The 13,446-nt window shown below is 41.6% G+C and overlaps 1 protein-coding gene across 1 annotated transcript in view; it reads right to left on the bottom strand.

Annotated features, from left to right (window-relative positions):
* AIG1 (androgen induced 1) overlaps positions 1–13,446 on the bottom strand; it is a 129,224-nt gene that overhangs the window by 86,841 nt on the left and 28,937 nt on the right. The window contains exon 2 of the mRNA XM_074818897.1: positions 2,813–2,968. Coding sequence (XP_074674998.1) covers positions 2,813–2,968 — 156 coding nt within the window. The remainder of the gene's footprint in view (positions 1–2,812; positions 2,969–13,446) is intronic.

Raw genomic sequence — 13,446 nt, forward strand, 5'->3', positions numbered from 1 at the left:
CTCATCTGTTTTTCAGAACAAGTCATCTCCAGGGCTTCAGTAAGCAGGAAATACAGAAAAAATTGTGTTGAATTGCTCTTGAAAAACTACAGTTAATAGGCTTTAAAATGTTCCCCTAGTATTTGTATTATTCCCTAAACATGCCCTGTGTGAAACACTGACCAATAAAAATAATTTAGATGTTAAGTCAACTGACAAGTACTTAAGCATGACCACTGCTGTTACATTAGAAACCCAACAGGGATTTTATTCTCATCCGTCCAATTTTTATGTCTGAAGGTTCCCTCGTGTTGCTACTGGAAACCACTGAGAAGCTCCACGGAGAGCTAGGTGGGTGAGTCTCAAAGAAAGAAAGTCTGCATTTAAACATCTTCAGTTCTTTTTCTTTTTTTTTTTTTTTTTGAGCAAGGAAGCTGTTGAGAGAATATGGGAAATGAGGGAACTTTAACTGTTTTTCTGCAGATGCTCTGGTGTTTAATAACTTCCTTCTAACAGGCACCTCCAGCATACCAAAATTTCACTGGGTATTTCCTTACACATAAATACCTCTTTAGAGAACGAAGCCAGCACTAGATGTTTGCTACTTTCAGGCCCTGAACTTTTCCTATTCATAATCCCACCAAAGAAGGAAGAAGAGCCCCCAGTGGCTGGCAGTCCCTCAGGCACTGGCCAAGGCTTTGGCAAGTGATAGCTGTGGTGTGGTGGGTGCTGCTGGAGAGGATCAGGTTTCAGGAAGGAGCTGAGACCAGTGTTAAGTTATGAAGTGCTGCTGTTTGTCTCCCAGTAGCCAGGAGAAGAAATAACAATGAAAGCAACCTTTTTAGGCTTTCTTTGTAAGAAGTATGTGGTAATCAATTGCTCCCCCTCAACACAGAAAGGTCACCTTTGGAAATGGAGAGCATGTGTCCAATGAGCATGGCCATTTCTTTTTCTGCATTTTTTTTTTTTTTTTGTTTAAGACACAAATTTTTTCTGTATGAAAACCTTGGGGAAGTAGCTAGCTCTAGGTATGCAACACATCTCTAGGGAACTGCTAACTTGTAAATGTTGCAACAGTACTTCTAGTGCAGGCAATGGCTAACTGGGATTCCTCACTTATGGTGGCAAGTGAAACAACGCCTTAAAGAAATGCGCAGAATTGCCAAGACAAAGTGAAGCCGAAATTCTCCCAATTCTTGAAAAGTTTCAAGGTCAGGAACACTGCAGGGGTGGAGGAGCACACAGACAACAGTATGGAGCTAAAAAAGTGGCAGCAGAGAAGCCCTGAATCCTGAGTGGTGTGAGAGAGCCAAGGGGGGTGTGCTTTGATGCATGGAAAGGCTTACACTTGATTGAAAAAGGCACTTAAAATCTTTAAATAAAGCAAATAATGTGATGTTGTTCTCCTTCTTCACTTCTACTATAAACACAGTAGGAAAAGCATCTGTTGCCAATCACAATCACAGCTATTTCTAATTCCCAATCTACCTTAAAATACAAATGTAACATATAAATGTCTGCACCCATAAAATACATATTTGCAAGTTTACGCACAGATTTTTTTAAAACTGTATTAGTCGATCCAGTTTCTTCTACCATGGCTGGAGAACTGCAGTCTGTTATGCCAGCATGAGTTGTGGCGGCTCCCAAGAGGCAGGCCAGCAAGTACAGTAAGGGAAGGCTACCAGCTGCATTTTTATAGAAGAAATACCTGCACAGTATTTCACATTTGCTCCGCACTTTCTAACTTTGCAAAAGCATTCTGTATTTCTATACGTATTGTGAAATCCCACATAAATGGTGAAATCACATTTTAATGAAGCACCTCTGATATATCAAATTATAAATGATAGATTGATGTTGTCTTAACTGCTGTTAATTGACAGTAAGTGATCAGCTTTTGTGAAACAGTACTTTAGAGACTTTATATAGTTCTCTAGCAGTCCTACCATGAAAAAAAATCTGCTTCTAGTGTATTTATTTTGATCTACTGTAGTAGTTCATACTAATAATAAATTATATTTATAAAAAATTAGAATTAAAGGTTGATCCTGAATTACAATAAAAGCAATACTTTAATAAAAGATTCACAGAAATGTAACCTAAACTTAGAACTAGACTGACACAGATCACACTTCCATGTAAAAACCCATGAAATTCTGGGTTTTCAGCTGCTTCCAGTGTGTGGTATGAGACATGTAAAGACACTCTGCAGCTTTTGCCAATGAAAGTGATGTGCAGTGTCCCAGTGGAGCAGGACCTGATCCAAAGATAGTTTTCTTTTGAAAAAGACATTTAAAACCCACATTTTTCTGTATGTTTTTTTACATTACTGACAAATCCCTTTTTTTTTTTCCCCTACCCTATTTCTTCTGTCAGCTCTGAATCCCCCATGGGATTAACAGGGAGCACCCTGAACTTTCGCTTCCCTTCTTGCCCATGACAGAATGGCTTACAGCCCAAACTCTGGTCAGCTTGTTACAGTGTGAAACATCCCACAGTCAGCACTTTCACCACTCCCGACAATGACACATGGTGCAGAGAAAGTCCAAATTGACTCTCAAGACGCTACTGTACAATTCACATTTGAAATTACTTGTACAATCAAGTTCCTGTTGTAAAGTACTTTTTTTTTAATGAACCAAAAATAATTTCAGCAACACCAGTGCTCCCTTACACCTGTGAAAGAAGAGAATAGTAAAATCATCTCTACCATTTTTCCCTTTCCACATAGTCTTTTGTGTAGAAGTGGGAAAGCCTTTCAGCCAGAAAACAATAAGTAACTCTCCTCACCCAGTTTGTAAAGACATGTGCAGGTTAACGCCATACTTACCACTCCAACAGGGAAAGCCAGAACAGCCATCACCCAGTCACGAAGGGAAATGAGTTTTTTCAGCTGCCTCTCTTGCTCTTGACTGTCATTTCCTTTAGTGAGAAGACTGGACAGGTCAGTCAAGACACAGATCCCAAAGAAGACAGCCTGGATAACCTGCACAGAAGAGGAACACACGTGAACACAGACAAGACCAGACCTTTGGCAGCTAGCAGGCTGGACACAGGTACCCATGAGGAATAATGCCACACAACTGACATGGGGAGTGGGAAAACATCAGTCCCTTAAATATGGGTAGAGTTTGTACACACAGAAGCCACTTGTGCTTCTAGACTGAAAGCTCTGCATGCACCTTGCTCCTCATGTATGGGGTGAGTAGATGAGAGTGGAAGGACAGTTCCAGAGGTGGGACTTCCCACCCTCACCTCAGACATGTGCTACCTGCCAAGGACTGAACTGCAGCCACCCTTTCCTGCTTCACTCCATACATCTCAGCCCCAAAGCCATAGCATTTGCCTCTGAGGCAGAAAAAGTGAGGAATGCTCCCTGTAAAAAGAAAGGAAAGACAAATGATGAGCAGTTCTTCCCCTTGTGCCCGGAGGTCTCCCTTGGAGACCCTGCCTGCCCCAGACACTCCACCCAGAGGTAAAGAAGGTGCCTGTGACTTCCTGAGAGATGCAGCACACGGGCTGGGCTTTGGCAAATCTATCACTACTTCATCCCAGGTAGCAAATGACAGAACAAGCAAGCTGCAGGAGTTATTCAAGCTTTTATTACGTGATGGTGGACTGTCATTTACCTGTCTTCTCCTTTTTTGCATTTGCATGTTTGTGTGTAATATTGTAAGACTACCTGTTATATTACATTTGTAGTTTGATCACCTGAACCCACTGATTTGGTTCAAACTTGACTTGATCTTAGTTTGATCACTGCATTTTTCTCCCTTAATTAGCTCATAAGATTGTAATAAGTTATCTCAGGAACGTTCTTGCTTGAGGACCTGTGCATCCTTTCTAGTACAGTTCAGATGACGTGCACAGAGCTTTTTTACTCCCTCAGCTGGAAGCCTGGGTCACAAACCCACATGTATCAGGTAACCTCAGGTAAAAAAATAACAAAACATGGGCTTTGTTCCCAAATTGCACAGTGATTCATCAAAAACATAAACATATGCTTAAAATACATACTACTCATTTTTCAAAGCAAGCATGAAGTACTAGTTTAAGAAGTCTTATTTGTAAATCTAAGTGTTCTTCTGACTGTGAGTCTCTGACTAGGAAGGAAGGAAGGCAGGAAGGAAGGAAGGAAGGAAGGAAGGAAGGAAGGAAGGAAGGAAGGAAGGAAGGAAGGAAACCAAATATCAAACAGATGTTGGCTACTAGAAAGAAATCCAGAGATGTGTAACAGTTGAATGGTTTAAAGTACATTCCCTTCCTCAACAATCCTTACGTGACCCAAATACTTGCAAATTCTGGCTGTAAAGCTGTGAACGACAGATGTTCAAATGGCCCCTGGACCCGTTTTCAATTCTGCTGCCATTGCTCTCCCCTCTCCAGGCTGTAGCTACCTATAATTCGCTTGATAAATAGATGAAGCAACATTACAAAACATGCCCTGAAGCCATGAAATGTGACAGACTACTAGTGCTAGAGCTGCATATTGTGCTAGAAAAATGTATTAGTACTTCAGATGACTACCTGGAAAAGTTACTACCTTCTACATAATTTCTGAAAAACATTTTATATAAAAGTTGGGGCTCCTTGGAGCTACATAATCACATGCACTTTTTCATATTATTTGTTTGAAACAAGCACTTAGTAGAAAAAAATCTTCACATACTCAGCCCTGTTTTCCACCAAACAGATGGCCTATTTGGAGAGAAGGAATAGAAGAACTAATTATGCATTTGCTTGACTTAAGAGAAGATATGATACGATCTACTATTCACTCAAGAGTGTGAATGCCAAAAAAGGAAAAAGATTTAAGACAGGACTGGAAAAAAAAGTATACCTAACAGTAATGAGATCAATCTGGGTGTTAAAAAGTTTAGGCTGAGTACCAGGAAATATTTCCTAACAGCAAGCTCTGTCAGACCATGAAATAGTTTCTCAGAGGAAGTGGTGGAAGCCTCATGGCTTGAGTCACTCAAACCAATATTGGACAAAACACTCAATAATGTACTGCAGGGAATGGTATTATGCTGGCAGGGCTTGGACAAGTGACTAATGGATTGTTTGCAGCTCTAACTATGATTCCCTGAAATGGTCTCTCTCCAAAGAAACATAGACTCAAACAATCACACGCCCACTTTCCAAGGGAATTGAGATTGTGCATCTACTAATCAATCACAAACGGAACAGCCTCTCTCCCCATTATCCTGTTATGAACACACCGCCTTCAAGGGAAAATACAATGATATCATCGGGAATAACTGAAAACTCCTAAAGGGAAAGAAAGTACCCAAAGATTTCAGAGAGTAGGTATGAAGTAAACTATTCTACAAAAAGATTAACAAATAAAAATCCATATAGGAAAGAGAAAATTACATATTTATTGAGAACATTCAGAGCCATTGAAAAAATCGTAGTGTTCAGGGAGGAACAGTTCCAGTTTATTCACACAAATAATGTATGCACATTCGCTCTAATACTTCCTTTCCTTTCTAAAATGTGCAAGAAAACTCTTCTGACACCTATCAACATTTAGGATTAGACTGAGGACCTCCAGAGCTACATGAGTCTCAGCAGCATAAACTGAACAGCCAGAATAAGTAACGATTTACATCCTTTGTGGGTCTGGCACAGGAAAAGCGTAGCATGCAACTACTGGTGGTTTATGGTATGAACCAAATTTTAAAGTCCATGCTCCTCAGTGTGAATGCTGTCTACCAGATGTGAAAAGTTCACAGTAAGGGAGTAGAAACTCCCTCTAAACAATATTCTCCAAAGTGCCCTGGTGTTACCTCAGATTTAGGATCACATTTTCAAAACAAGAACCTTCTTTTGAAAATCTGCAGGTGGTGAATCTATACATGAAACATCCCCGAGACGTTAAACAAATAGTTCACTTTCCCCCCCCGCCCCCCCCCCCCCCTTGGAAATGTAAGTAATAACAGCACTTCAGAGGAATTATCCTCCAGTTTTGCCTCTAACTAGAGTTTGAAGGAAAACAGTGGTTTAGAAAATGACAAATACAAATTTGACAGAAAACAGCCATACCTTCCTTATACCATGTAACAGTGATAGATGCAGAAACTTGTAAGCAGAGTATACAAAAACAAGAAAATAATTAAAACAGGTATAAAATACTAACACTGCTGACCCCATTTTCTCCATTGAAGCCTAGAGGAACCACTGTTACTATAGTTGATAGTAGAGTATCCTTAAACTGTGATAACACAATGACAAGTTACAGAAATTTAACTTTAACTTCCCGGATGACTGCTGGAAATACAACACAGCAGAGCAGGACCAGTCCCAGAGATTCCTGGAATGTATGGGAGATAACTGCCTGACACAGCTGGTGAGTGAACCGACCAGAGAAGGTGCCCTGCTGGATCTCCTCTTTGTGAACAGAGCAGGACTGGTGGATGATGTGGTGGCTGGAGGCCGACTAGGGCACAGCAATCATGAAATAATAGAGTTCTCTATTCTTAGGGAGGCCAGGAGAGGGGAAAGCAGAACTGACATCCTGGACTTCCAAAGGGCTGACTTTGACTTGTTTAGGCACCTGCTTGACAGGATCCCTTGGGAGACAGTCCTAAAGGGTATAGGGGTCCAGGAAGGCTGGGCACTCTTTAAGAAGGAAGTCTTAATGGCTCAGGAGCAGGTGGTCCCCAGGTGCTGTAAGAGAAGCCAGCAACAGAGAAGACCACCCTGGCTGAACAGGGAGCTTTGGCTGCAACTCAGGGAGAAAAGGAGAGTTTACAGCCTTTGGAAGAAGGGGCTAGCCACTCACAATGATTACAAAGATGCTGTGAGGCTATGCAGGGTGGGAATCAGGAGGTCTAAAGCCCAGCTGGAAATTAATCTGGCTTCAGCAATCAAGGACAACAAGAAATGTTTCTATAAGTATGTCAACAGCAAAAGAAAAGACCAGGGAGAGCCTCCATCCCCTGCTAGATGCAGGAGGAAACATGGTAACAAGTGATGAGGAAAAGGCTGAGGTGCTTAATGCCATCTTTGCCTCAGTCTTTAGTAACAAGACTAGTTGTACTGAGGGAATCCAGCCTCCTCAGCCAGAAGACAGAGACTGGGAGAACGACCCCTCCACGATCCAGCAGGAGATAGTCAGTGACCTACTGCATCACACAGACATACACAAGTCTATGGGACTGGATGGGATACACCCGACGGTGCTGAAGGAGCTGACTGGGGTGCTCGCCAAGCCGCTTTCCATCATTTACCAGCAGTCCTGGCTGACCGGGGAGGTCCTGACAGATTGGAAATTGGCCAATGTGACGCCCATCTATAAGAAGGGTTGGAAGGATGATCCGGGAAATTACAGGCCTGTCAGCTTGACTTCGGTGCCCGGGAAGCTGATGGAGCAGCTCATCCTGGTTACCATCACACAACACATGCAGGACAACCAGATGATCAGGCCCAGTCAGCATGGGTTTATGAAAGGCAGGTCCTGCTTGACAAACCTGACCTCCTTCTACAACAGGGCGACCCGCTTATTGGATGAGGGAAAGGCTGTGGATGTTGTCTACCTTGACTTTAGTAAGGCCTTTGACACCGTTTCCCACAGCATTCTCCTGGCAAAACTGGCTGCTCGTGGCTTGGATGGGCACACGCTTTGCTGGGTAAAAAACTGGCTGGATGGCCGGGCCCAAAGAGTTGTGGTGAACGGAGTTAAATCCAGTTGGCAGCCGGTCATGAGTGGTGTCCCCCAGGGCTCGGTTTTGGGGCCACTCCTGTTTAACATCTTTATTGATGACCTAGACGAGGGGATCGAGTGCACCCTCAGTAAGTTTGCAGATGACACCAAGTTGGGTGGGAGTGTTGATCGGCTCGAGGGTAGGGAGGCTCTGCAGAGAGATCTGGACAGGCTGGAGCGATGGGCTAAGGCCAACTGTAGGAGTTTCAATAAGGCCAAATGCCGGGTGCTGCACTTGGGCCACAACAACCCCCAGCAGCGCTACAGGCTTGGGGAGGAGTGGCTGGAGAGCTGCCAGTCAGAGAGGGACCTGGGGGTGTTGATTGACAGCCGGCTGAACATGAGCCAGCAGTGTGCCCAGGTGGCCAAGAAGGCCAATGGTATCATGGCTTCCATCAGAAATAGCGTGGCCAGCAGGGACAGGGAAGTGATCTTACCCCTGTACTCGGTACTGGTGAGGCTACACCTCGATTACTGTGTTCAGTTTTGGGCCCCTCACTACAAAAAGGACATTGAATTACTCGAGCGTGTCCAGAGAAGGGCAACGAAGCTGGTGAAGGGTCTGGAGCACATGTCGTACGAGGAGTGGCTGAGGGAACTGGGGTTGTTTAGTCTAGAGAAGAGGAGGCTGAGGGGAGACCTCATCGCCCTCTACAGCTACCTGAAAGGAGGTTGCAGAGAGCTGGGGATGAGTCTCTTTAACCAAGTAACAAGCGATAGGACAAGAGGGAATGACCTCAAGTTGCATCAGGGAAGGTTTAGACTAGATATTAGCAAGAATTTCTTTACAGAACGGGTTGTTAGGCATTGGAATGGGCTGCCCAAGGAGGTGGTGGAGTCCCCACCCCTGGAGGTGTTAAAGAGTAGGGTCAACATAGTGCTTAGGGATATGGTGTAGTTGGGAACTGTCAGTGTTAGGTTAATGGTTGGACTGGTTGATCTACAAGGTCTTTTCCAACCTTGATGATTCTGTGATTCTGTGAAATGGCCATCAACAGGTAATTTAGTAATACATAACTCTGAGCAGAGAAAATACTTGTTAAGTTGTGGCAGGAGAAACCAGCTATGAACAGAAGATGAAACCAAGCAATCCAGAAATCTTCTCAAACAGTGAGATCTATTCAGATTATACATATCAGAAAAGATTGTTCCTTATGAACAATTAGAATAAAGTAAACTAATTGTACATGTCTGTCTCCTACAAGAAAATAAAGATGTGCTTCAGTAGGACAGTTACTCCACAAGGTGCTCACTGAAGGATAACAGCTAATGACCTCCCTGTACTCCCCCTAATCTGACTTCTTAGAGTCAGACAGAAAATATATTTGCTTGTAAACTTTCCTTCAGGGCATGGAGACTCCCTTCTCCCCCATGCCATGGGGCTCCACAGTGCAGACAAAATCTCTGCACAACTGAGGTCAATGGAAATTCTGTCACCACTCTTATCATGGCAGAAAACTCCCATTAAATTCATTGAATCTAGGATTTCATTGCCTGTGGACTCATCCTCTTTCAAGCTCACTCTCATAATCAGAAGCATTCCTTAGAGTTCAGGGCAGGAACTGGAAAAGTCTGTGTAAGCACTACTATTATTCATGGGTATTTCTTCCTCCATCTATCTTTGAAAACTGAGAGTTCACTATCCTCAAGTTAACATTTTCAAGATTAACAGCACTCACAAATTATTTCATGTACCCCTCTATGAAATAAGGCATCTGAGTAGGCTGGCAAGTAGACAACGCTGCCAGAATAAAGCATGGGAGTAACACTCACAAAATCAGCCAGAAATAACAAAAAAGCATGGAAAATTAAGTAACTTTTACAAATTCCAAAATGCCATGTTTGCACATGAAGTGCATGTGCGTTTGTGTGTGTGCACGTACACATGTATTAGGTACCTGTACCTCACTAATAGGTAAGTTTGCACTATTTAAAGGTAAGACTGTATTTAAGACAGACACTTAAGAGTCTGCAAATGTGTTACAGGAAGGCTAATTCACACTAGGGTGTCAGGGAGGCCTGGCTGATCCCTGGGGGCTGGGAGTGGCAGGGGGGCAGTCAGGGCCCATCCCACCCCCAGCCAGGAGCACGGCAGCCAGCGGCACTGGGGCAGTCCCAGCCCCAGGCACCAGGCACCTCCCTGGGGACAGGCCACCAGCCCACAGGTGGGGGGCAGACATAACCTGACTCATCAAAGCCATGCTCACACTTAAGACAACCTGTGGCTTTCCACAGGAAGATGCAAGTTTAGCTCTACCGGCATGCAAAATCAAATTGCTGAAGGTTGTAATTTCTCATGTATTTCAGATTTTACAATCTGCCATATAGAGAACACGGTCTGATTTTCCTTTTCAAACAACAGGAATATGATTTATAACCTCAGAGTATCTGTTACTACTCCTTGTCACCTTGTGTCACTTCAGCTTTCAGTCCTCCAGCCTCTAGACATTATTATTTGATGTACAAATACACTATGCTTCAGCAGTTAAGATGACTGTATTTTAAGAAACTCTAAAGTAATTTAAGTCAGATTTTATCTCTGTCACCACCATAAACACGACTGATTGGACTCTGTTTTGGGACCATGCTTGGTTTGGGTCTTAGTGTACCAGGCTGTACGGAAGTGCATGTGGACAGTCTGCATCCTGTAACAACAGCTCAGTTATCTATAGTTGCACTATAAAGAGCAAATCCAGGTTAAGTCAAGAATAACAAGGTATTTTTGATAGAAAATGCACTGTGTTTACAGAATGAAGCCATGGGCTGTAGCTGTTTGTTAAATCTGCTACTGCTCTTGACTAATTCTCCTTGTCCACTGCCCTTCCAGCGTTACTCACAGGCACATTGCTTTTACTCTTGTCGCTTCCCCTCCCTTTGCTGTATCTTTGGTAGTTGTAATAGCAAGTAGAAGCTGGACAACATGTAACCAAGTGCTAAATCTTTGTATCAGAGAAGCTACTGACCATTGCCAAGGAAAAGGCAAATCTTTGTGTCTATTCACAAATGAGAGACACATAAAGAAATAAAAGTAAGAAGCAACAGCATTTTAAGTACTAAAATACAAGTCAGTGTAATATGTCTAATCACTAAATCTACAATTAATTAAAGCTGAAATGCAAACACCATGAAAAAGTACTGTGTGCTGCTCAGAATCATTACTTCTGTGCAAGGAATGGGGAAGATGACTTGTGTTTTAAAGGCCAGAGGAAAAAGAGCAGCATCACCCCAGGAAATTCAGTGACTGACATTAAGTTGGGGCATGCACTCAGACCTCGTATCAACCTTCTTCTACGCTGACTGCAGTGCCACGGCCATTTTACGTTGTTTCGTTTGTTGAAGCAGGTTTCAACAATGCAATAGGCCACTTCAACACAGAAAACGAACACCGCCCCTGCCCATCAAAAGCCAGTAGCCTGAGAAACCAAATACACAACATACAGGAGAAAAGTAAGACAAAGGGAATGAAAACAGAGTAAGTCAAAGGACTACTTAAGGCTCCAAACGACACTTATTTTACTGTTGGTTAGGAATCTCAAAATATTTATTTCTCCCATTCCTCCTTTCACTTACACAAATTAGAACTTAAACCCCACTAGTAAAACATAACACTTATTTCTATCAGAAGAGTCATTAGAAATTCAGTAAGTGCATAGATGTACAGCCTTATAAATATCTAGCATTTCCCTCATCCAAAACAGTGACTCATGTCTCCCTTTACAGCCTTCAGTGGGGGGAAGGCTCCTCTAACCCGGATGTTGCACATGAAGACTAGTCCTTACTAGGAAATTTAACTTCATTTTCATGATTTTTTTCATACGACATGAATCAGCTTATAAAACATGTCTAATCTCTTACCATATGATGTAAGTTCAGGGACTCCTTTAAATATCATCCTTCACTTTGTACATAACCTTCTGTAGACTTTTTCTTTGAAGCCCACCGGTATTGTTCAAACATATCCCAGGATGGGCTTTTAAACAAATCAGATTTTATAGATACAGAAAAGAATAAAGTCTATTATGGGATTATTATGCATGGATAAGAAACTTGTTTGACTCTTGGGTCTAGTTTTTATAGGTACTACATTTTTTAAGTCCAAGTGCTCAAGCACCTACTACGGAGCTGTGGAAAGGGGACAAAGCAGTGTAAGCTAATGAGACCTTGTGCTTATGAGAGGAGAGACGCATTTTAAAATTCTGCCTGTTGGAACACAAGATGTGTTTTTATCTGCAGGCAGAAAGGCAACTTTTGTGGAAACTAAGCAACGTAAGTAAGAAATCAGAAAACCAAAACAGATGTGGGCCCCTAGAATTTATTTTTATAGCTTTCAGCATCTACTACAATTCACAATTTTCAGCACACGAAATTAAAAAAATCAGATAAAAAATATAACCATACTGCTTGCACCTCTTCCTTTCTCTCTCCATCTTCCCCACTGAACCCAGGAAAAACCCTTACTATGTTACACTCACTGGAGAGGTTAAGTCTCAGACTGTTCCATCTTAACATGATTCTTGACTGTCTATTAGATTTTCAAAAATATGCAGCACAGTTCTTGAATAGGTAATGTGGTTGTGCTAACTTAGTTTTAATAGCAGTTTTCTTAGTATTTTTAGTACTTCTATAAGGACAAATATATTATTCCTTACCACAACAAGCTAAGCTGAAATTTGGTAAACTGTCAAAAATATTTGGAAATGCTTTCATTTTTAAAGGCAAAAAAAGCATACTTAGTTATTCTTTTTACATGGGTAAAATACCCCAACAAAAAACCTGCCGTAGTGGACAACAATTGAGAAATGAATTTTAAAGTGCTACTATATCTCAGCTGTGTTGCATAGAGGACATTTCCAACATGATCTCAGCATGACAGAGTGTATGCCATCTGGCTCAGAAGTGCTAACAGCATGGAATCCACTACCATGTATCAGATGAAGAGATGGAATGGACAAATACAGAATATACTAATGCAATATGAACAAAAAATTGCCCAGATGCTGAGAAAGTGTTAAATTTTCTCAGATCTTTTGCATTCTTTTTAGCTGTGTCACTCCTCTCCAAAACCATGTCAATCCAGTCTTCCTTCTTCCTCTAAAAAGTACAGGTATTTTCTGGATACTTTTGAGTTACAGATGTCTGGATATCTTACTTTGATCTTAGAAGCACTAAGCTTATTGTTGCAATATTTAAGAATTTCTATTTTTAAGAATATTTAAGAATATTCTATTTTTATCTTTTTGATTTTAAATTGTTTTCTAATAAGCTCCATCTTCCTCACTTTCTTGCGTTGTGTATAGAAAAGCTGTCATTACTACTTATTGTATCCTGCTTATAAGACAGTGTAATTTCATTAAACTTAAATAATCTATTCAGCAAACATGTATAATACAGTTTATTCAGAATAGATTATGATTTTATTAGGTTATATCTTTTATGCTTTTCTTTGCTAAAACTTAATCTTATTAGGATTATACACTACATAGAAGGTTATGTCATTATTTTGGCTTAAATGCTAATTTTACACATTTCAGCATGATTGGTACATTCTCTGAAGCAGTGGCCTTGCAGTCAACCAGGCAGGAACGGCAGCTCTCTAGGCAATGTTTGGGATAGCTGGCTAAGAAGCTAAGACTCATTCTGCAGCTGTCTGTGCTAAACTGAGCTTTAGGATAGGGTTTCTGATGGCTGGAAAGTCCCTAGCACTTTCTAAGTTAATTACTCCAAAAAGAAATTACATTTTATTAAGTACAGAACTT

This window comes from Strix aluco, chromosome 3, assembly GCF_031877795.1.
Source record: "Strix aluco isolate bStrAlu1 chromosome 3, bStrAlu1.hap1, whole genome shotgun sequence".
Classification (NCBI taxonomy): Eukaryota; Metazoa; Chordata; class Aves; order Strigiformes; family Strigidae; genus Strix; species Strix aluco.